Genomic DNA, 24,949 nt, shown 5'->3' with positions numbered 1-24,949 from the left:
TCATTCCAGACTTGCCTTTGTCTGAGGAAACTAGGACAGCACCCATTGCTCAAACAATGCCAAGTAAAAATTACCCTGTAAAATTCAAAAGTGCAGCACACAATGTTTAACCCTCTTCTTGAAAGAGAAAATGAAACTCTCTCTCGTCTTCCTGCAGGGAGCCGGCCCTGAGGGGCCACAGTGTTGGTGCTTAGTCACACATCCTGCTGTTTGGGAAGACAGGAAGGAACCAGGTAGGGGTCCAACAACATCTGTCAGTTTTCAAAAGCTCACTCAGGTCAGATATAAATCTCATCACAGCGTTTGAATGGCACATGTGGGCAGGACAGGGAGCGGTGCAGAGTTGTGAAGGAATATGTTACAAAAATATTGCTGCTGGGTTTTGAGGGGATTCCACTTGTATTTCTTTGCAGTTATTTTGAAAGGGCTTTACTCGTGTTCTGCCTGAGGCTTGATGTCACCTTTCACAAATCAGGATTGCAACCCCTGTTGCCAGAGTTAACATAATGAATAACCAGAAGGCAGCCAGGGACTTTCACACAAGCTTGAAAGGGCCATTAATTATGGAACTGAATATGAAATCACACACTTACAGTATGTAAGTCAGCTCTAGTTTCAGTTGGGTGTGCTTCTGGAATTCCTACCTTGAACGAGTTATATTATTCCTGTAAAATGTTCTTTAGATCAAAAGGATTTATTGTGTTATGTTTTGAAGGGTCACACAGTTCCCTTGTTAGAAGTGCAAACTATCATTCTCCTTAACTCATGACAGCGTGACATGATTTCCCCTCAGCTTAGCTGGCTGGCTCAGAGGGAGACTCACAAAAGATTAAAGTTTCATCAGTTTCATATGGAAAAGATTATGTTGAAAATTCAGAACTAACAGGAAAGGGCCAGAGGGTGGCACTGCAACAAAGAGTTGGACCTCTCTGATGTTAATACTGGTACTGATTTATGTGCCAATGTGAGTTGTCAAAACAAAGTCAAAGATTAAGCAACTTTGGATGGATTTCCAGCTACATTAAACGCTCAAGCATTCTCTGCTTTCAGGCCTCTTTGTTATGTCTTCCCTGTTATCAGAAAATCCGCAGCTATTCTTGCTCAATGGATCAAAAAACCCAATCATCCCTTAGACTTCTCCTTGAATAGCTCTGCTGAGCTGCTACCTAAAAAGGATAAGTATGCCAAGATGAAGTTTGTGACATCGTCTTCGCAAAACTGCTAACAGATGTAACCGATGAGTTGCAGTGTGGTATTTTGTCTTAGGCAGCTAACTTCCTCTGAATGGAACCCATTTTTTTCTATTGCAAATCACCTTAGATTGTCCACTTGATTCTCACAGATGTAAGCTGTCAACAAAGGGCAATATTGTTAAAATACTGGTTGATTTTCCTACTAAAAATACAGGCTTTGCATTGTCTGCTTTCTTGCAGGCCTACAAAGTGTAGATTATAGATCATCTGGGCACTATGTGTAAAGAAGCCACAAACAGTGAAATTCCACAATCTGTCACTGTGGCCTTTCCAGGCTCGCCGATATGAGGAGATGTAATCTCTGAATCGATCTTGGCCTTCCTAGGAAGTCATGCATCTTCTTTTGTGTGCCTTCTCTGCTTGTGTACACTGCTTCTAGTGAGGGGCAGCCATACCAGAGGCCCCCCCGCCCTCTGAAGCTCAGCTCAGAACCAAAAAGACAAAAGGGCCTCTCTGCTGCAGCCCGGACTCACAGCTGTGATAAGGCTCAGCGTGTGTGTACGCTGTGGAACTTGCTGGGCCGTGTCAGGATTATTCCGATTATTGATGCACTGAGGCATTTCCAGCTGATAAGGCCTGAACTGGTAATGATGAACAAACCTCCCCTCTGGCCTCTGAGCAGAGGCTGCGTCCTTCTCACAAAGTCTTAAGATAAAGTCATTATTGGGAAATCTTTGGTTTTCCCAAGATCAATTGCTCATCAGTTTATGTTAGTAAAAGCAAAAACATCTTTGCCTGGTGGAATAAACGAGAATCCCTTTAAAACTTCAGCTCAAGACAAAAACAAAAATGATGAATGCACAAACAATGTATTTGACCCTACATGAAGGAAACAGCTGCAGTCCTCTTTATCTAAATACTATAACTCATTTTTAAATATTTAGACTTTGTGGATAGTGGAATACAATGATTCATTGAGCTTTAGTGCCAACAGTCACACTTTTATGTTTTTGTCTTTTGAGCAAAGAAACAATTAAACATTCAATGTGTTAATAAAGATTATTGAAAGTCTACATGACACTCTTGCAGCTCTGGGGAGCTTTATTTTAGCTAATTGCTAACGTCATTCTCACAGTGACAATGTTAACATGCTGACGTTTAGCAGGTGTAATGTATACCTTGTTCACCATCTTAGTTTAGCATGAGTAGGCTAACATTAGCTAAAAACTGGACACTCCTCTGTTCTCTGGTCTTAAAAATATTGAACAAATTCAACATTTGGCCTGACGATGGCGCGAGATCACACATTACTGTATCACCGACTCATGCTTTGGGGGGCAACACAAATCATTCTAAAATAATTAATAGGTGTTAAAAATGTTTACTCAGAATCCCAAATGCAATTCTTCACCGGTTATTTCCTTGATCATATGATCAATCGTTTGGTAGGATCCTATAACCAATCATCACATATCTTTTTTTATTTTCCCTATAGTCAAAAACCCTAAAAATATTCTAATTGGAATACTTTAAGGTCAAGAAAAAAGATGCACATTTTCTACCAAGCGCTGGATTAAAGAAGGAATGGATCAATTAATTTTCAAAACTGTTATTTTGGTCAATATGAATCAAGCTCTTACCAATTGAAGCATATCAATTGAAAAGATGAATCACCGCTGCATGCAGATTATGTGATTTGATAATACCACTAAAGTTCATTGTGTATGCCAATACTCAGCAGAAATGAGAACAAAATATCTTTTATTCTGCTTTAATAAAATCTGTATACTACTCTGTGTCATCTGTTTTTTTCAGAATGGTAAGAAGATCCGTGTCATTCCGCTCAGCCCAGCCAACATACTGCTGTCTCATGGACACAGAAAACCCAGCAGCTGGCCTGGCAAGGAGCCTGTGACTACCAGGGCCAACCCGAGGCAAGGTGCAGCCGTCTGAGCCCAGAGCCTGGAAGCTACACTCACTGAACGCCTGAAACAGGAAGTGAAATCTGACTGTGAATCCAATCTGGAAGTGAAACCTGGTGATTTCAAAGCCAGTTGAGCAAGAGCCAGGAAATGATACCTGCACTGCATTAAGGTATACATATCTGGAAAAAAAGGCAAACTTAAGAATTCTAAATCGCTTCAAGCTCAAGTGCAACAATGTGACTTTGTGTTAGGTCAAAGAAATATTGGCATACAGACAATGACCTCGACACACTATCACGTCACCTCCCGTCTTTCTGTGAGCTTTTCTTGCTCAGTGTTCGTATGTCAGTGACATTTCAAGGCTGATGAGTGGCCTTCGACATACACACAGGGTCAGACAGTTAGCACATGTGCAAGCCCCACGGCAGAGAAACCTGAGCCTGCTCTCGGCGTGTGACATGAGAAACCAGCGTCGTTCTCCCAGGTCGCCGGACAGAGAGGAACAGGGAGCTAGAGGGCAGAGAGCAGGGAAGCTGGGGAGAGGGAGCTAATCTGGTAATTCTGTCTGCTGCTGCTGCTAACTCCACCAGCTCTGGAGAGGTTGAGACAGAACAACACAAGATAACCAGAGTTATGAAAACCTCAGGGATTGCCGCAGAAGGGCGGACGTGGGGGAAAAACGAATAGATGGAAGGATTATTTGGACTGGTGTAGTGAAAGCTGGCTGCTGGCACGCTCTGGGTCTACCCGTCATGATAAAGGCACCAAGTTGAATTGTAGGTCATGGATAGGTGTCACTCTTGCCGTTTCAAGAGGCTCGAAGAGGGGCCTCTAATGCTTTCATTGCAACAATAACAAGGGGTTGGCTGCAGATCCAAACAAGGGACATACAATAAGTGATAAGAACCAGATGGGCCAAATAATGGCTGACTTTAGCATATTACAGAAATATTGTATTTGGTGTACTACATATATATTTGGTAGTCCCGATCAGTGCATATCTTGCTTATAAATAACAAAAGTTAATATGGCTAAATGTTATATTTTAGTATCATCAATGAATCCTATAAGTGCTTGAAAAGCATTACTCACTATGTCAAACCAACAACCCCCAAACCCAAACTGATAACCTGAATCTGAAATGTTTTTAGCTGATCCTTTAAGTTTGTGTAGCCCGCACCTTCAATGTTCGGTACACTCTCAATACTTCCAATTAAACCCAAAAAAAGCTATAAAAGTGTACTCTACCTGCTGAGCACTTAACAGCAGACAAACAATTTAGCAACATGACGGCCAACAAAGATTTAGCAGCTTGAGAGCCAGATATATCCCTTAGGAGTTGGTAAAGTCCAAAGACAGAGCTTCAAACACAACTTCAAATTAATTGTCCACCAGAAAGCAATGACAAGATTATTTTAACACTTTTAAGTATGTCCTTGGGTTATAATTCTTAAAGAATCTTAAAAATATGTGGTGCTAATGAGATTTTGTTTATGTTAAATTTCTATGAAAAAAATCTGAATATCAGCTTCTCAAAGTATCAATCTCAATCAATCAACAACTTTATCAATCCCGCAAGGGGCAATTGGTTATGAGCAGCTTATGTCATGTACACAGGCAGGAACATACAGGAAGAAAACACACAGATACACCCGGGAGCAGAGATTTAGATCATTCCAATTTACACGATAAGTAGTTCATAGCATCACAATAATAAATAAATAATCAAGTTAAAAAGCCTTTCAAGAATTCAAAAGTTTGAGTGCTGAGAGGATGAATGATTTTGAAAAGCGATTTGTCTTAAGAGCAGGTACACTGTATGCCCTATCGTGAGTAAAGCACATCAGTAAGTAAAGCACAAAATAATTGACCCGACTTTAGCTTTGCAAGTTTGTGTGAAATGGCATTTTAGTGGCTTATCTCACCTCTCCAGCCACAAAGAACAGCAGCGGCATTTCCTCCTCCTTGGCTTTGTACTTGGCCATAATCTTTTCCGCTATTGGCTGAATCAGCTCCTTGGCTGGCTCCAGTTCACCTTCCTCCTCCGCATCTGAACGAACCAGAAAAGAGACACAGAAAGAAGTTGAAAGTCTGGAAAAAAAAGCCATCTGGGAGAAGAAAAATGCATGGGAAGCAAGGAATTGGAGATGACTGGTGGACAGATAAGTGAGGACATTAAAGAAAGTGTGGTCTTTTGTCTTGTTTTGTAATCCAGTTATACCGCAAGAGGCCAGGGTGGTCTTATATTTTGAGGATCATCACTGTCAAACTGGCCTTTAGTCCATTTCAGTCCGTGTACATTTTAATATCATTCTGAAACCTCTTGCTATTCCTTTCTTTCTACATTCTGTATTTGCATATACATAGATAAATACTAAATCATTTCCCAAAGACCTTTGGACCTATCAACGCTTCAAGCATTTTCCACAGTGTCTGACATTCAATATGGTCCACATAAATGCCACTCCATTCAAGCACACGGAGCTCCTGTGCCCCATGTGGAGCTGCAGAGGCTGCATAAAAAATGCCCGTCCACTCACCCACAAACAGGACGAGGCAGGGCCCCTCGTGCAGCTGCACGGCGTTGGACTCGCTGAGTTCCAGCACAGGGCGAGGGTGCCATGGAAAGAGCCGGCACTCTGGGTCGTTCAGCACCTCCACACGGCCCTGTCGCGAGATCATGTGACCCTCTGTGTCCAGCAGAATCAGTGTGGGAATACCTGGTGTGGAAGGAAGAGGAAGAGAAGGTGGTTGGAAAAGGAAAGCAGGAAACGAGCAACAGCGTGGGAGGTGATTAGGGTAATTTTGGTAAGTGTTTGCTTCATGACGCAGACTGCTCCCTCTCCCGCTGTGATTTTCTTTGTTGTATGGATGTTTTTTACCCTTTTTTTTTTACCCGTTTCTGCCTCTATGTCTGCTTGTATCTGTTATCTACCCTTCTTTTGACCACATGTGATTGACTCACACCATCCTTTTGATCAAAACCTTGTGCCCTATTGACAGTCTTATCAAAAACAGACACCATGTGGGACCATACGTGTACTTGAGAGAGTGTGTTCCTGTCTGCGCATGCGGTCTGAAGTCAACAGAGGTGGGGGCCATACTAAACTGCATTGATTTAAAATGTGGGAGGGGGGCAGTGTTGACTCATCTTCCAGGCATTCCTCACATATTTTGCAGGAGAAGCTTAGAGCCAGCTCTTGCTAAGTACACACACACACACACACACACACACACACACACACACACACACACACACACACACACACACACACACACACACACACACACACACACACACACACACACACACACACACACACACACACACACACACACACACACACACACACACACACACACACACACACACACACACACACACACACACACACACACACACACACACACACACACACACACACACACACACACACACACACACACACACACACACACACACACACACACACACACACACACACACACACACACACACACACACACACACACACACACACACACACACACACACACACACACACACACACACACACACACACACACACACACACACACACACACACACACACACACACACACACAAATCAGGAGAAATAGAGCGAGGCGAAGCACTTCCGTAGCGGGCAAGACTGTAAACTTGATAAGCAGCCCACATTCCTCCAGCAGCGAAGCAATCCGTCAGCCATTGCGCCAGTGTTTCGGTGAGTGGTGTAAAAAAGCCTGGAATAAAACATTTATCTTGACTCTCTCCTTTCAGCTTGAAGATCAGGAAGTGGTTTTGTACCTTGTATTCCATAAAGTCTGTTGAGTCGTGACCGGCGACCCTCGTCCAAATACGGCACGGCCAACCAGGGCATCTCGCTGAAGTACTGCTTAAAGGACTCCTCTGACCTGGAGAGGAAAGCACCAAACAGATGGTGATTGAATAGAAAATAATGATTCTCTTTATTACATAGACCAATGTATGTGTCAACAAAAATTATCTTTTCTAGATTGGTGAATTTTACCTGTCAGCGCTGACAAACACGATCTCAAACTTCTGACCCGCCTCTTTGACGGTTTGATATGATTCCACCAAGACCCGGGTCAAACTGCGGCAAGGAGGGCACTGATGGAGAGAGAAGAGGGGGGAAAAGGGATTGTTGAAGGGAGTGAAAATACAGTACATACAAAAATCAAGTACGATGGGTTGCTGCAGCAGCTTCCATTACTTTGGGTATTTTCAAAATATCTTTCCATGTGACACTGGATATATTATGTCAAGCATATGATTCCAATGATCCAGTCATGAATACTCATCAAACTGACACAAAGGTACTGTGGCAGTGTGAAGTACATAGCGTCGATCAATACATTGCTCATTGATTGACCACTTCCTCTGTTACTCAAAAGAAGTAAATGCAGTTTATTACAGTTATGCTGTATTATAGTTTGCACAATGTGGTGTCAATACTTCTTTGTATTAGTCATGTGGGCTATTCTTTGATGATGTTAGTGACTACACTTCTAGCTTCAGTTTTATTTCAATGACTTAAAAGAAAAATTCCTTAACACTGCAGGCCAAAAAGCAAATGTGTGCCAAAAAAGAAAAAACCTTCTGTGTTAATGGATTCCAAGTCTAGGTACTGGCATTTCATGCGGATAGATTTACACGAGTAACCAGGGGGAACGTGGTGTATAAAGAAAACCCAAATAAACTCCTGTAATGACTTTTGTGACTTGTTCTATTCAATTTCGTAAGGGTCTGGGGTTAGAGCCAGCCTCCAGGCGTCTCCTCTCTCTGAGGCTGCGGCTCTGGCAGCTGCTGAGCCGACTGGTCCCTGTGGCCTGCTGCATCTCATCAGGAACAGTCCTCCTTTCACGCATCAACGAGTCATGACCTTCCCTGGCTATCAGCAGGTCCAGCAGTAAAGAGACAATAGGGATGATGTCATTGGGGTGGGGAGACCAATGCCTACTTTTAAAAAGGTCCAGAGGTGGTGGTGAAAGGACTGACAGGGATAGCTAAGCACAGTCAGTGTAAACACGCCAACACAATGGAGTCGCCTCCACCCGGCTGCTACTCTTCTCTTATCAGTCTTGACTGACTGCTGTCTCTTCCTGGTCCGCTCTGCTAGTCATATCTTTCTTTTCCCAATGTTTAGATTTTTCTGGCAGCTACAAGGCCAGAAATAAAATAAAAACATGCTTCTCTTTGTCCTTTTTCTCTGCTTCCTGTACTCACCCAGTGTGCCGAGAAGTACACTCCCACGTAGTGTCCCTCTAGAGAGGTGCCGTCTGCCGTTTGCCTGTTGTTCCTGAGCAGAGGCCCTGCCACCACCTCGGCAAATGGCTTTGGCCCCCAGGGGAACTCCAGGCCTGGGAGAGGGTAGGGGGGCAAAGAGAAGAGATGGATGGAAAAGAAAAGAATCAGTAAGAGGAAGATAATAAATCAATCTAGCTAGTCTGTGAAACTGTAGCACAGCCATTCTGAGCTATGCTAACATTAGCATGCTCACAATGAAAATGTTAAAATGCTGATTTTTACTAGGTATAGTATTACCATGGTGTACATTTCAGTTAAGGAGGCTAATAATAATAATAATAATAATAATAATAATAATAAGATGAAGCTGAAAAGAATGTTACTTGTAATTTGTCATAAACCAAAATACTGAAGACAATCAAATGTTGACCTCATGTTGGTGCTAGATAAATAGTAAGGTGTATTACAAATCAAATAGTTGTCAAAATATTTGCGTCTGGACACGGCACCAGAGTAGTTTAAGAACATGTGTCAGGCAAGTTGGTGAACCGAAACACTTTTTTTAGTCATTGATTCATCCAAATCCAAGGTGACATCTTCAAAAAGGTCCTGCTTTGTATGACCAAAGACCATTGATAATCAATTCACATTCGATGAAAATGTTGGCATTTTCTTCACTTTTTTCAAATTATCCAAAAAGATAAATGCATTTTTTAAATGATTAAATTAGTTATCACTTAATAAATGTGTTGCCTATTCTATACAACTTAAAACCAGACATTGTTTATTTCCGGTTCTTGGTTAACAAAAAGTTCTGTATACATTACATACAGGTTTTTTTAAATCACATCTAGTACTGTAAATACAGCCATGCTTCTTGAGCAAATACAGGTTGCAAGGAATACTTCCCTCCAGCTCTCTTCCGCACTTTATTGTTACCATCAAGCTTTAGAGATGTATTTGGAACTGAAAAAGGAGGTACTCATAAAAAACCTTGTATGGCTGCATCATAATGGGCTCTTTATGCAAGCGTGATTGTCCAGGGATTCATTAGGCGGGAATGACACGTTTGCACCACGCAGACACAGCCTTTTATTGTTGTCCTGATTGTAAAAGTGCACTCTTTCCGCTGCAGGCTAGTCTGCCGCCACTCAAGTTCGGTCTTTCATGGAGAGTGAAAGGCTGAGAGCCCTGAATCGTTCAAATGCCCCTCCCAGTCTCGATGCATAGCAAACTCTTAATTCCATATCCCTCTTCCAAGCTGTAGCTGAATTGATTTGTCATGTCAGAAACTACTCCTTGTCTGCCTTTCCAATAATATGAAAATGAAAACACATCAAAATGTAAAAAAAAGAAAATAATTGGGAGCCCGTTAAATGGTTATCCGGCTACATCTAGTTTGGAAGAACAGCTAATGATAATTCTGCAGGCTGGGACTGGCTTTCACTAGCCAGTGAGCAAAATGTGTCACAATCCTCATGTGAAACCCATTCTGCTTCACCGCAGCACTTCCACAGAGCCGCTATTCTCTCTTCTCTCATGACTAATGAGTTATTTCACGCTGACCTAGCTGGACCTAAAAAGGTAATGCTTTTAAAATGTAGATCTTCACAGCCACAGAGGACGTCCTGTACACTCTTGTTAATTCCCTGCCTTTACTTCAAAGTGCAGAAATGTTAGGGTTTTCAGATGAGGGAGTGAAACATGGCCACGCTATAATATTTATCCAGCACCCTAATTACGGCAGCATCAACACAAACACGTAATCGCAAAATGTTTTGTCCAAATGCTGAATGATGTGGCAGTATTTCCACTGGGAACTCTGAGCAGGCATTTGGTAAACATCATTACAGAGAATGAGTGTTGTGACTGTGTGTATGCAGGTGTGACTTCTGTCCTCATCAACATCTTGGTTTACTTTCATTTCTGAAGCTAATCGAACATATCTATGTTGGGTACAACACACTGTGGTAGTTAGACCAGTTTGAATAATATATTATGTTACACTGTTAGGTTTTATTAGTATTGTTCTAACTAATGTTACTTTAATATTAAAGTATCACTCACAGCAGTTTCTTTATTTCACATTTTTTAAATCGCAAAAATTGGAAATTAATAAAAATAGGGGGAATAGAACTGCCAGAAATCCCCCAAAAGGTCTTTCTTTTTTTTACATTAAAGTTGCTCATTCATGCCCCCTTGCCTCAGGGGAATGTTCCTACCTGCAGTAGTTTTTATGAGGGACAGGTATAACATTAGAGTAGAAAAGCTGATGTGCAAATTGTTGCTGTTTTGATGACCAAGAATGTAACCCACGAATCCAGGGTTACAGTGGTTTAAACAAGTGTGTGAGAAATGGATGCATGTTGTTCTGTCTTTTTTACCCTTAAATGTCTATTACCTAATTTAGAGCAGGTTGTATTTTTAGGGCTGAATGGTAAGTGTCAGGTGTTAAGGTTAACCATTTATTAAAGAGGATTAAGGTCGGAGCTCGAGGTCAGGGGACAAAAATAAATCAGCATGATGCATTCACTTATAATAGCCTACATGTGTATGTGTGCGTGCTGCAGACACCACCAATCTCACCTTTAGGGTCATCTCTGACCACCAGTAGCCCATTTCGACACACCACCTTCCCCGTAGAGGCATCCACGAACACCAGAGATGGTATACTGGTTACCTTGTACTTGTTCCACAGCTTCATCTGAGATGGGGAAAAAATTAGAGTAGAAATTGGAAAAAATTGTAATGGAAAGACCATATTTAATTCAATTTCAGAGCTGGAAAAACCCGGTCTCAGTTCACTAGCGTACTAAAATACTGCAGTATTAAAAAAACGAATGGAAACAAATAAATATATAGTAGTTTAAAAGGTCAAACAGAATATCAACCTGCCCAACAAGAGTGGGAAAAGAGACTCAGGAAAATAGGTACAATAAAAGAGGATACCCTCAGTTGACTTAGAGGGGTGAGAAGCACACTGCTGAGGGTGAACTGGAGCAAAGTAATGTCGTCCTTGCTGTGTCATGAACAAGATTTAAAGCATGCTGGAAAAAAATACATTTCTGAATCCTTCTTGAATGTTGAGCAGTGCAATTATAAGAGCTTCTTGGATAGAAGATTCAAGCTTGAATAAGCATTTACGAGTGTCCTTTGACCTTTATTTTAATCATAAGAAACACGTTGTTATAAATACGACCTCATAAAGTCAGAAATGATCATTTTTAGCCTAAGATCTGTGCATTAACTGACAATGTCAGTGTAATCCTCAACATCAAAGAACAGATCAAGCATTTAACATATCTGAGACTCACTTTCCATATCACAGAGAAAAGTCCTACGCTGTGAATCGAGAACAGCCTTGTGAAGTGAGGCTGAGCAATGTCGCTGCTTCAGCAATTGCAGGAAAGGGAGAAGGAGATCCCTCACATGAAAACCAGATCCGAAATTCAGACATTAAGTGAAAATGAGAAATATAGTTTTACCTCTTTTATTTGTCAAATATCCCATAACTTAAAAGTATAGGAGAGTATACTAGCAGCGAGTTATATACAAAAGTGATTTCATCTTTGCCAGATAAACACATTTCACACTGCATCATCCCATGTAACCTGCTATACTCAGAGTAACACTTAAAGTACCCATGCAATATAAAGTATACATCTGCGCTGTCTGGATGCTGCAGTAGTTAGGGATGTAACGATATATCGAATATCACGGTAAATAAATGTCTCAATACCGTCTTGAGACTGACAAAATCTACCGCGATTAAAAAAAATTATATAATAATGTTTTTTTTTTTAAAAAACCTTTATTTAACCAGATGGTCCCATTGAGATCATTGATCTCTTTTTCAAGGGAGACCTGTCCAACATGGCAGCAAGTAGGTTACAACAGATAACACAAAAGGACATTGTATTTACAGGGCTACATGTACATAGAGACATTGACAAGTACCAACAGTATATGTATATCTCGCCCTGTCAATAAGCCTCACCTTCTTGGCAACAACTGTATTGTTTTTGAAGTGGTGGAGAGACAATGCACAGTTTTACCCACTGCTGTTACCCATGGCCAAAGCATATCTCTCTGTCCCAGCAACATCAGTACCAAGCAAGAGAGCTTTTTCCACAGCAGGGGATATTGTAAACGCCCAAACATCCCAGCTTCTACCTGGAAATGTGGACATGCTCATATTCCTAAAAGATAACCTTGATGATGCTGAGTGAGTGAGTTAGAGTTGAGTTACTTGAAAAACTAAAGTGAAACTTGATTTATTCTATTGCAGGGTCTGATTGTTATATTGTTGACACTTTAAAATACTACTATCCTACAAAAATGCTGTTCAAATCAGACTTATTATTTAATAAAAGAAAAAAAATTCATTTTCAATATCACGATAAATATCGTACCGTGGACTTTTTAAAAATTGCGATATTATCGTACTGTGAGTTTTTGGTATCGTTACATCCCTAGTAGTTATTCTAAATAAGTTCTGTGCCAAATGATGTGAGCACTGTTCGGTTAAGAAAGCCTGCAGTACGGTTACAGGTTGACAACAAATCTGATGTTCAGACTGATTAAGAGAGTGGAAAGCTTTCACAGTATATGTTTGACGCGCATTGTGTATCTCTCTCATTGCACATATAGTGTCATACAGAGGTTGACCACAGGCCCTTTCTAACAGCAGGTCAAACGGTTCGTCCACAAGACAAGACGACCCGGAGCCTCCCGACAATGTTGGTCTGGAAGTCCCTCAAAAGCAAACTGCAGTGTCTGCCACAGTCAACAGTTTTACCACACGCTCCACGCTGCTCTGGAAACTCAATCTGGTCTCACAAATTGATGGGGTTTAGGGGCATTAACTGTGACCGTCTCCGGAAAGCTAACGTGCCTGACACTGCATCTGTGTGACTGCAGCCATTTCACTTGGCCGCCTGCTGCTGTCATCCGGGGCTGATGATGTGAGATTTAGAACCGGATTTAGCCGAAAGAGTGAGAGAGGGACACAAGAGAGAAGGAACAAAAGCTGAGTGATAAGGTGATTTGTTCCGCACTTGCACTAAAATGTCAAGAAATGTATTCCATGTCAAGGCAAAGTGGTATCGGCACTGAGGAAAAAGGATTTTGGTCAGGATGCTAGCATGGCTAATAATAGAAACTGCACACAGGTTAATGTACACTCTTGTATAATAGCACTGAAGCAAATGATGGGATACTTATTTTAAGAGAAAAAGAAGATGGGTACCAAATGTAAGGCTCTCAGAGTTGTTACAGTGCTCTCAAGCTAGGGCTGCTTGATTATGGCAAAAATCATAATCTCGATTATTTGGGTCAATAATTGTAATTGCGATTATTAAATGCGATTATTCATTAACTTTAAAAACATCCATTTATTGGAGAAAAAAATGTGAACAGTATGTTTTTAACAGTTGATTGCCCAGAACTTTAAGTATAATTCAACTGAAAAACCAAAAAAAAGCAATAATAATAATAATAAAAACTATCGTTTTATTTAGATTACGTTGTTTTCGTAATCGTTGCAAACCATAATCCTAATCGCGATTAATTGAGCAGCACTATCTCAAGCAGCAGAAAAGAGACGTAAGCAACCTCAGAGGAAGAACCAGTTTTTCCTCATGTTTGCCTGGAGCTTTGGCTCTAGCTCAGAGTAGTCCTAGGATGCTAAATTCTGTAAATTGTGATCTGAGTTTAAATTGAAATGTCTGTTATGATTTCTGGGGAAGAGGAAGTCTGACTTGAAACAACAAAAGCTATATGTGTTGGAGTCTTTCACAAACAACATAATTTCAACACATAAATCTTCCTTTAAAACATCAAAGACAATAGCTATTACCCTAACATCGTCCTTCTAGTCAAATTGAGAAAAAATGAGGATCACATTCTCCAAAACACAAAGTCATCATCAAAAGCCACAGGCTGTCTATTATATCTGAGACAATAAATACAGAATGTGAATTTACATCATACTGTCAAATCTGCTCTAATCCCTTGTTTTGAGAAAAACAGCTTCCATCTCTTTGTCACTTTGGCATTGTATCGATTATGATAATTCATATCCATTTGAGGAAGTCATTTACATTTCTCTGCTTAACATCATTTTATTTTACGCAGAAGATTAATCCATCACAGATTTCTGTTGGAGAAGTATAAAACGTTCCGTATCAAAATTCACAAGGAAACTTCTCACAGGTTGTCTTCACTGCATCAAGATTGCATGTCGCCATCTGGCTTTCTCTAACGGCCCGTCCACACAGCGAATTTATTCTGTGCGCGCTCGAAACTTTTGTGCAACAATCCTGTCAAAATCCCTCAACCTGCCCTCAACCAATAGGAGGCCAGGTGTCCTTGCGTGTGCGTTCGCTTTACTTATTACAGCGTCCCGTAAGGGCGGTTACTCTTTGGGTTATAAACTCCCGCCCTCCACGGCTTTATAACATGGCATGGACTTCACTTGTTTGATTCGAGCGCGCACAGAATAAATCTGTAAACACTAAACGGCAATATATCTGAGTGCAAGCGTACAGTTTGAGCAGAAGCAGAGCAGATCTAACGGCCCGTCCACACAGCAGTTTAGACGATTCTTCCACCGCTTCCAACGCTTCTCTGCCCATTGACTTTGAATGGGGATGACGTCACTTTTCCTCGCTTGTCGCCGAACTGCATTGTGGGGGAGCGAAGCGAAGATTTCCAGGATTTCCAGGATGTTCAGGATTCAAAAGTTGAACAATGTTCAACTTTTGAAGCTGAGCTGGAAGCGTCAGCCAATCAAACCCGTTTATGCAAATCTGACAGTTGAAGCTCTAGCCAATCAAACCGCGTGTAAGCACGCAGAGAGAGCCAGACCGCAGTTCATTTCCTCATATTCCAAACGAGAAATTACGGTAGCAAATCACCCGGTTCTTTACGACCAGACTATTTACCGGGATACAAACCGGAGGAACCAGGCATGGAGGGAGGTGCCAGAGACAGTGGGTGAAACTGGTAGGTTTTCGCCTGTTTGGGGAGTTTATATATATATATATATATATATATATATATATATATATATATATATATATATATATATATATATATATATATTAGGGCCGGGACTCGATTAAAAAAATTAATCTAATTAATTAGAGGCTTTGTAATTAATTAATCGAAATTAATCGCATTTTTAACCGCATATACATATTTGACCTAAGAACAGTGAGAAGCAATTTTTTTTCACATGGATTTTAGTATACCATTAGGCGCATTCACACCGCAGTACTTTTACCACAAAGGTTCATGAGAACTTAGTTCATGAGAACTCTTTGAACCTGGGGGTGGATTAGGCAAATGAAGCCGCTGACGTCACTTCTTCTTCTTCTGCTTTGGGTTTACTGGCAGGCCGCAAATCACTTCACGGCGTATACTGCCGCCCAAAGTCCCCGGCCGCAAGTCCCCGGAGTTGGGGACTGGCTTCAGTAGAAGCTGCTGGGAGTCCCAGCAGCCTTCCGAGTAAATCGCCAGAACGCCGACACCTCCTCATCTCCACCGCTCCCATGTTTTATTTTGTGTTGCCATAAGTTAGTCTCTCTGCGTTTCTGCGCTGGGCTAATGCTAATAATGCTAATGCGAGGATAATAAAATGGCGGCTTCACAAAACTTTTTGGGAGTTTTACGGGGCGTGGTTTGCAATCCGCCCAGCCAATCAGAAATATAGCTCTTTTCTCACAAGAGAGCCGTACGAAAGTCCCTGCTCTCTAGCAGCTCTCTGCTCTCTAGCAGGGACTTTCGTGGGGGTAAAAAGGTTCTCATTAACTAATTTGAGTACCGGCTCTTTTTGGTGTGAACGCGATAAAAGAGGCTAACGTCCACGCTAGCTTCCACGCTAGCTGCTATATGTTTTGCATTGAGGTGATACTTGAGGCTTGATGTGCTGCGGTGATATGCGAATTCCGTTTTGCATAATTTGCACACAACCGTGCTCTTATCGACGCTTCCATCCGTCCGTTTTTTAAAACAACATTTCCCACTGTTGTTCACTGTGGTTTGTTGTTGTCTGAAGTCATGAACGTTAGTTGGTGCTCCAGTATAATCGGTACTCCTGAAACTCATCCAGTGAGAAACGTTCCGCGGTGCAAAAATAAGTGCGATTAAAATGCGTTAATTTTTTTAACGCGTTAATTTTTGTGTAATTAATTCATCTTAATTAACGCGTTAAAGTCCCGGCCCTAATATATATATATATATTGCTCGCATAAAATCCCCGTTTCTTTTTGCTTTGTATGTCGGGGGCGGGAGATTCATGTGATTGGTTGTTGGTCGTGTTGCTCGCAAAAAATCCCCAAGCTGTCAGACACGCCCAGCTCCAAGATTTTCAAGATTTGTTCAAAGCTGCTGTGTGGACGGGCCGAGGCTCAGGTTTGGGAAGGCTAAATAACTTTTTGTTCCATCTTGCTGCCCGCCTCCGGCGTCTATAGAAAAGAGATCAACTCAGTGAAAGCACCGCCTGCTGACCGATCAGAGCTCAGTGTGCGGAGTTTAAATCTATCAAGTCATATTACAGGAAAAAGGAAATGCAGTTTAAACTGCCGTATGCAGAGAAGACGCCGACGTGTCGCACTTATCATTCATATCACACTGACATCACATCATCAATCAGATCATCGATCTCACATCGATATCACAATATTTCCTTATCTGAGTCAGCTTCTCGAGCCGTATCTGGCCGTGCAACACTTAGTTACATTGTCACATATACTGTATGCAGACGTATTATTTTAAGCAACACATTAAGTTGACGAAACACTCAACTCAAATGTAATAAAGTCAGATCCCCTCGTGTTTTAGATGGGGCAGTATAATAAAACTGTTGTACGCTTTCAAACACTCGGTAGTTTATTTTTTAACGAGTTGTTCTGTATTCTCCTTGCAGGTGCAACTATGTGGCTTGTATCCTGGATTATATGTTTAAGTCATCATGGATGTTTAAAGTTCATATTTGTCTAATATTAGTTTACTTTTCATTAATGAAGTATGATGTTGCGCTGTCAGTACACTTGTCCCTGTTTGTGATTGGTCAAATGTAGCTAACCCCGCCCCTTTCACGTGAACGCGTTCTCAGCTGGAGAGAGAAACCCTGGCTTGATTTACCGAGTTGAAAACCAGCCCGTCGAACCGTTTAGCGAGATCGCGTTTGTTAGGGTTAGTTAAGATAACTCAAGCATATCCAGGGTCTGTTGAACTGGCTTCGTGGTACAGGGCACAGGTGGCTGCATAGCAGCGCTAATGTCAAAGACATTATATTTTTATTTTACCAGGATGCAGTTACACAAATATTTGGGAAGGCTTAGCCTTCCCTAGCCTCCAGCACCCGCCGCCCCTGGGCGCCTCTATTCATTATCAATATCAACAGACTGTGAAACCATATAGCAGAGCAGGAGGCCTGGCTATAACATTACACACAGGTTTAAAGATGCCAATAACCCCTGCAGAGAGCCCACCAACTGCTAAGACTCTAGGGAGAGCTGGGATCCATACTAACAATCCATTAACTCTCGTGAACATGCAGACACTAAGCCCAGTGCTCATCATGCTAATTGGATCACGCATGGCTGCACATCCATACCCAGAAGAGCAGCAAATCAACCCACAGAGGGGCCAGTAGATCGGAGTGCATGGACATACCAAGGTGGAAATTATCATTGCCCCAGTGATCAAAGGAAATGCAGGTTTATTTTTTTAGATGTAGCTACTTTTTTCTGATGGGATCAATGTCTGCTTTATTGTCCTACCTATAGCTTGGTATTCTGAGCTGCAAGAAAATAACCAACATTTATATGTTAAATGTCATGCTTAGAAAACACTTTCATGCCCCTTTGCACTGTTGCACTTTAGGGCCATGTTCTGCTCTTTGAAAGAGATTTGAGGGTTAAAAGTATGTAATCTGAACAAGTCGTTTCGGTTTTGACCCAGTGTGTGTTGAAAACCTGTGCAGTCTGCCCTGTCAGTAACCAGTAGGGCTCTGTAGCGGCTCTGGTGGTGTGTGTGTGTGCGTGTCGAGAGAACTAGAGTGGAAGAAATGTCATCACTCAACGTGCCCAATTCATCTATCACTGTTGGAGCCCCATCTTCTCAGATATCTACTTTAGGCCTGAGGCATCTGCCAGACACTCCCATCGCTGCTTCATTACAAGAGCGAAACTACAAAGTAAAGTCAGCCATTTACAACAGGGGACATGAGAGGTATCCTGCTGTGACACTGATAGCAGCACAGCCCGTTATCTGTGAGTATTATGCGAGGGACCAATGATGATAATCCAATTCTTATCTTGAAAAAGAAAAAGGGGGGATTCAACCAAATGTTTGTGTTATTCATTCCATTTCATCCAGATAAGCAAATTGGACTATTCCCAACTGCTCGAGTGAATTTATGGATTTAATTTAACCTACGCAATAATTCTCAATGGCATCTATTATTGTATTGTAGAAATGTTCCCGCATATCATTTTTGTATTCATGCAAAGAGGAATTTCTTGGTACAGTTCAAAGCAGAGATTAGAAAATAAAACTGATGGACTTTAACATAGGACACAGAGGGAATCACATTCTAGTTTGATTTGATTTAAATCTTCAAAAGAGGAGTTTTTCAAAATAAAATTCTAATTTGTTCAATGATCTGATGCACGAGGAGATACAAGTCAGGTGGTCAATGGCTTCTTCCTGATGGATGTTGGCTGTAAGTGTGTGAAGCTATTTGTAAGAAGATGGACCGACCAGCCTCCCACAAGACGTGTTCAACACAAGCATTTGTCTTTAACTGGGACTTTTTTACTGGGAGTGCCTGCAGGCGGTATGATCTCTGACCGTAAAGACTTACAGTAGTGGTGAGTAGGGGAGAGCGGGCCGTACTGGACACTCCGTTAGCTTTTTGGCAGGCACTAACAAAAGCTTCTCTAAAAGACCCCGTGCAACGTCTATAACTTGATCTGCAAATGGATTTAATCCAACATGTTTTTGCACAGAAGCTCATTCACAACGCACCAATCAGCTTTTAGGTTAAAGTCTTAAACATTTTACATTTTCTTCTGGGTCTATGGTTGAACTCCAGTCTACTAACTTATTAATATCTCCCTAGCTACACCACTGTAACTCCCTTTTGGCTGGGCCCCTGCAGCCAGAGTTGACTTACATTCCTCCGAACTGCACCCCCACCTCTGCTCAATCTGCTCCTGAGGCTCTCAGGAACTGCCTGTATACACTTCAAAACCCTGCTGCTGCTCTTCAGGGCTACAAAGGGAGCCCTCCCCTCCTACCTCTTTGCCGTACTTCAGCCTACCCTAAGCAGGCTAGTGTGTGTTACTTCACGCTTCAATCTGTGACGCTCCGACTAGACTATCACTTTACCCGGTCAAGGGTCTTCTCCGCTCCCTCTGTGATGAAATACACATCTCAAAGCCAGTGACAGCTGCACAGCCGCTGCCCTTTCTCCATGCTACACTGATGACCTCTCTCTTTATGTGCTTCATCTCGCCTTTCTTGTCGTTTTGCATTACATAAAAACACCACAGAAGTATGCGTTCATCTTTTACTACTACAGATTTCTGCTCATCTGTTGTCACATGATTTTATAGAATGTTACCCAATTGTTCTGTTTTCCAGCCACTTCCATTTTGTCCCTTCAGTGTCTGCAATATTCCTAACATATAAAAAAAGAAAGGCATCTCACTCAAGCATACTTCAATGTGCTCATTACAGAGGCTCACCCTGCACTATGCATCCATTATGATGAGCAAATGCTCTTCCCCGAAAATTGTCTTCTGAAAGGCTTTTGCAAGGAAAAAAGCTGCTGCTATCTCATGTGTTTTATTAATCCTATAACATTCTCCGGTAGAGACATTTTGGTGGTGGATCCTCTAAGAGCGCAGACGGGATTCGCTGGCTAAATTGCCTTTCTCTCCCCCCCCCCGTTGCCACAGCAACCACACACCCCCTCCACCACAAAGTCAGGGCATGTCACCGAGTGCCAGACACATTGTGGGCTCTTAGTTAATAATTCAGTGATAAATTAACGGTTTTGTGAGGAAAACAGGTGCCAGAATGTCAGAGGGCTTAGGGGAAATAACCCAGCAGAAAAATAGGGAGAGAGAAAAAGAGGGAGAGAGAGGGAGAGAGAAAAGAGGGAGAGAGGGAGGTGTGGGTGTCTCCTACTTTGCCTTGTTAGGAGGCACAAAAGCCACCCCCTGAATACAGGCCTCTAAATCCAAACTTGGACCCTGTATGGCAATAAGTTTTCATGTAGTAAAGAATGCAGCGTAAAAAGCAGGGGGGATTGTAAAGGATTAAAAAGCCAGGGCTCAATAGGTATCAAGTCATTGTCTCTCCACAGGCGTGAGGCCTACATTTGGCGAGGTCAAAGGTCAGGACTGCAGGGGGTGCATTCTTCACTCCCAGTGGTGTTTAGTCCATCCTGCCTGCCTCCCTACAGACTTAATGTTCTTTATTTCTCTCTCCATCTAGTCCTCTTTCTTTATAGTAGAGCAAAGTCATTTCACACTGGCCATATCCACACTGAAGTGGATTTATTCATGCATGCTAGACATTTTCAACCACAAACATGCTTCTTCATCCGGACGAGAATGAAAATCATGTGATTTGAGGCTGTTTATCATGTGATGCATGTAACAATTCTGATTTGAACTTAAATAACATTCCAGTAGAAAGCAGCATGTTGCCTTGTGCCATACTATCACCAGAAAACACTTCAGCAACCACTAGTTTATTTTGTGTTCGACCATGGGAAAACAAACAAACATTGCCATGCCTCAGCTTTCCGTTCTTGCAACAGAAAATCATAGTTATTTCTTAAACAATGACCTCTTGATTTCAGACATATGAAACTATTCTTCGAATTTCAGAGTCTGCAACAGTTTGCTGACAGAATGTATGGACTGAAGCCACCAAGTCAAATAAGTTGATGTTAGCTTCATAAATTGGTTCAAATGTAACTTGTAAGCCAAATGCATAAATTAGCATGACACTTGTTCCCCTGACTTAAAGCTAAAAGGAATTTTTCCTTAGTGTTTTTATTGATTAAATTCTGATGAACTCAAGTCGATGGTGATGATTTACCTTGACTTTATCACAGGATAACAGCTCGTTGTTGTGTGAATATTGTGTCATGATTTCTCAGTTATTGTAACTCACACCTAGACTCTGCGTTTCATCAACAGGAGGCCTGCAGGGTCTAACAGACAGACAGACAGCGATAATATGAAGCTGCTCTGGCTCCGAACCAGCTGGACCGGCTCTATCAGTTACCTCAGTGTGACCCTCTGAGACTGGCATTATAAACTCAGTCATCTGCCAACTCATGACTTGGAAAGCCCGGTGCATTTTTAAAGTGTGTGTGTTCGCCAAAAGGTAATAGCCTACAACACACTCTACTCTTTGTCAACTGTATTCCATTACAGTATGGAGTGATTCGGGTCTTGAATAAAGAAAATAACTTTATATAACCTCATTAAGACTATGCCTCTGCACTTGGGGAATCTCAGGCTATTACATATTAATAATGAGACAAAACACATTAGAATAAGCCTTTCAGCTCAACCTGATTTTTGTGCTTGCTCTTTTTACACTTGCTGCTTTATTAGCTACGCTCAGCAAACAGACCCACAGCAGCCGTGCATTAATTCTACCCATAAGCCTCCACTTTTCTATTTCTGTGGTACCCTAGTTTCCTGGAGTGCCGACGGAGTAAGGGGTGGGGGGGGGGTTTGGGTGTCGGGTTTAGACAGCTTCCCTGTTGTGCCCTCTGTTTGACCCCACATGTAACTCCCACCACTCCTCCTCGTGCTAGAGCCCTGGGAGCAGCTCAATCCCGATCCCATCACACACATTCATATTTATGGAAATGCAAAGGGAACATTTCAGACACATTATCAGAATGTTGTGAATAATCAAGGCAGCTCTGAAATCTATATACAACAATCTATGTAACACATATTTACATTTAGTTGGCTGGTTAGCGCTCCATTGTGTATTATGTCTGCACTCACCCATTTAGCCAATCTGCATAGGATATACAGAAAAAACTGCATGCATGCAATTCCAGTATGGTTTATAATGGTATTCAAATTGGGACTATGTTATCCTGGCAAAACTGAACAAAAGCAAACCATACACACATAATATAGACTTCCTTTTCAAAACAAAGGGACCTTAAATGGTGCTGTGTTAACAATATTAAAAGCTAATGTTTTCAATGTGCATCATTTAATAAAGTTGGCTCATTTATGCATAAAAAGCCAAGATTGTGACGCTGGATGGAAAGAAAAGGGAAGATGGAAGAAAAGGGAAACACAAAGAATGTAAGGTAAACATGTTTTTAGTAAAAGCATTATGCTAGTTCACCTGTGTTCACCTTCAATTCAAGTCATAACCTTTTTATTGCAAGCATGAACAAAGGATTTTACTAGTTTCTCTTATAATCTTTGTTTGTTTCAGTTCGAATTCCAAAGGGGCACATGACTAATTCCACCAACGACGTCATCCTAAAAATACTTGATATGGTTTATGAGATGTATTTAAGATCAAACATACCCAATAAGTGCAGGGGATGTTGAAAAACTGCACTTGGCAGGTTTTTTTATATTTTTGGTCCTTTGTACCCTCAACAGCCGGAAAGGAGCCTCATAAATCTAAATCACAATGACTCTTCCTCATGAAACAAACACAGTAGGATATATATACTATATATAGACATATGAGCCCGACAGCCACCCTCTGTCCCAGGAAGTAGAGTACAACTTTTCACTTAACATAAAAGCTATATTGCCGCTGTGGGCTACGATGCACAATAGTGGGCTGCAACATCAACAATGGTTCACATATCCTGAGGGAAAGGATGCTCTTTCCGCCCATTACCTGAGCTCCATGAATCTCTACATTGACATTTGGTGACATTTTATCTCCATCTATTAGCCTGTTTCCTCCTCTAGTGTTACGCTCATGAAAAGTAACATCTGTTTGGCTGCAGACCGACCCTGTGAGTTTTTATAGCTGAGCTGTACAGCTGGTCCCCTCTCGTATCTCGCACGAGGCCCACATGGCTGTCCTACTCCACGCACCGCTTTTTCTAGGCTTACCCTACCCCCCATCCCCAGACACTTTTCACAGCAGGAGCAACTCATTCAGACTCCCATAAGCTCCCTCTCCAACAGATTTAGCCCAAATTGGTCAGTGGAAGAGACTCCTGGGTACACATTTCATTCTATCCGGATAAAATATTGTGAGGGAAATCGTACAAATCAAAAATCCATCGAGTCTGGGTTGCACGCCGAGGGATGCATTGAATTATTTTTAAAAATAAAATCAATTCAGCAGGCCCAGTTATAGGAACCAAGCTGCATTTATGCTATTAATTATGACTTTATATAAAAGGTGATCTTTGAAAATGAGAATATGTCTGACAGTTTGATTGTCCCTGAATTTGATCTTGACTCCCTACATTGTATTAGGACATAAGGGATAAGGGATTTCACTATGTTTACATCAACCAGAGTGCTTTTAAAAACTGGATTAAAGGCATAAAGACAATGGAAATAAAAATGTCCTTTAGAGAAGACAGGCAGGCTTGGGACAACAATAAACCAAGATATAAAAGCACATCGTAACAATGCTTCCCTGTACAGTTGAGCTTTGAGAAGTGGTTTAAAAGATGCTACTGATCTGGCTAGCCTCAGCTCTGGCAGAGTGCTACAGACCTCAGCAAAGAACAGGTCACCTTTTGTTATGAGCCTTGGAACAGGCAGCGGTGCTCCCCCTCAAAAGTGCTTATAAAGAGGTCTGATATATAGCTCAGAGCCAATCCCCTGCTGAGCTTCAAGCTAAACATCCACCAATTGTCTAGATACATTAGGTCATGACTGTGGTGGCAGCACAGCAAGCTAAGCATTTTTTTCCCCTCTTACAACTTCCTGTAGCTTCTCTTGCACGATCTACAGCTGAGAGACAGTAGGGATGGGATCTATCAGGTGCCTGGACCACCTCACCTGGCTCTGTTCAGTTCAACTTGGCAGTGTCATTATATCTGTTAGAACACCTAAAGTCAGAAGATGTTGATGCAACTATACATTTCAGTTTCGCATTGTCCCTGAACGAGTTTTCAAAACAGTCCCTGCCCACAACTAAATAATTATAAACAATATACGTAATGTGAGAAAATAAAAAGGATGTTTATAGAGACGGATTAGTGTCGGTTAGGTTGATTTTCAGCTTAAAGGCCCTGACACACCTACCCGATTTTGGGAGTCAGAGGCCGTCAGAGGCAGTCGGGCATTCGCGGCGCCCTACTCAGGTTGATGTGTCCCGCACACCTCCCGCGGCCGATTCAACATGTTGCATTGGCCAAAGAAAGTAGGCCAAAGAAATCACTCTGATTGGCTGTTGCCTCTTTTGAATGACGAATACACACGGACAGTTATTGCCACTCGTCGACTGAAGTCTTTGCGGTGTGTTCGTAGGCGGGCGGCATAGCCGACACAGGCGACGTAGCGGACGTAAAC

The 24,949-nt window shown here is 41.8% G+C and overlaps 1 protein-coding gene across 1 annotated transcript in view; it reads right to left on the bottom strand.

Moving 5' to 3' along the window:
* The window catches only part of nxn (nucleoredoxin), a 52,549-nt gene that overhangs the window by 1,829 nt on the left and 25,771 nt on the right, over positions 1 to 24,949 (bottom strand). The window contains exons 2-7 of the mRNA XM_034207052.1: positions 10,974 to 11,091; positions 8,367 to 8,500; positions 7,150 to 7,250; positions 6,927 to 7,033; positions 5,659 to 5,838; positions 5,044 to 5,168 (exon numbers count right to left, since the gene is read on the bottom strand). Of these exons, the coding sequence (XP_034062943.1) occupies positions 5,044 to 5,168; positions 5,659 to 5,838; positions 6,927 to 7,033; positions 7,150 to 7,250; positions 8,367 to 8,500; positions 10,974 to 11,091 (765 nt within the window). The remainder of the gene's footprint in view (positions 1 to 5,043; positions 5,169 to 5,658; positions 5,839 to 6,926; positions 7,034 to 7,149; positions 7,251 to 8,366; positions 8,501 to 10,973; positions 11,092 to 24,949) is intronic.

The sequence above is a fragment of the Gymnodraco acuticeps genome, unplaced genomic scaffold, assembly GCF_902827175.1.
Source record: "Gymnodraco acuticeps unplaced genomic scaffold, fGymAcu1.1, whole genome shotgun sequence".
Lineage (NCBI taxonomy): Eukaryota > Metazoa > Chordata > Actinopteri > Perciformes > Bathydraconidae > Gymnodraco > Gymnodraco acuticeps.
This window is presented reverse-complemented; position numbering and strand designations above follow the sequence as displayed.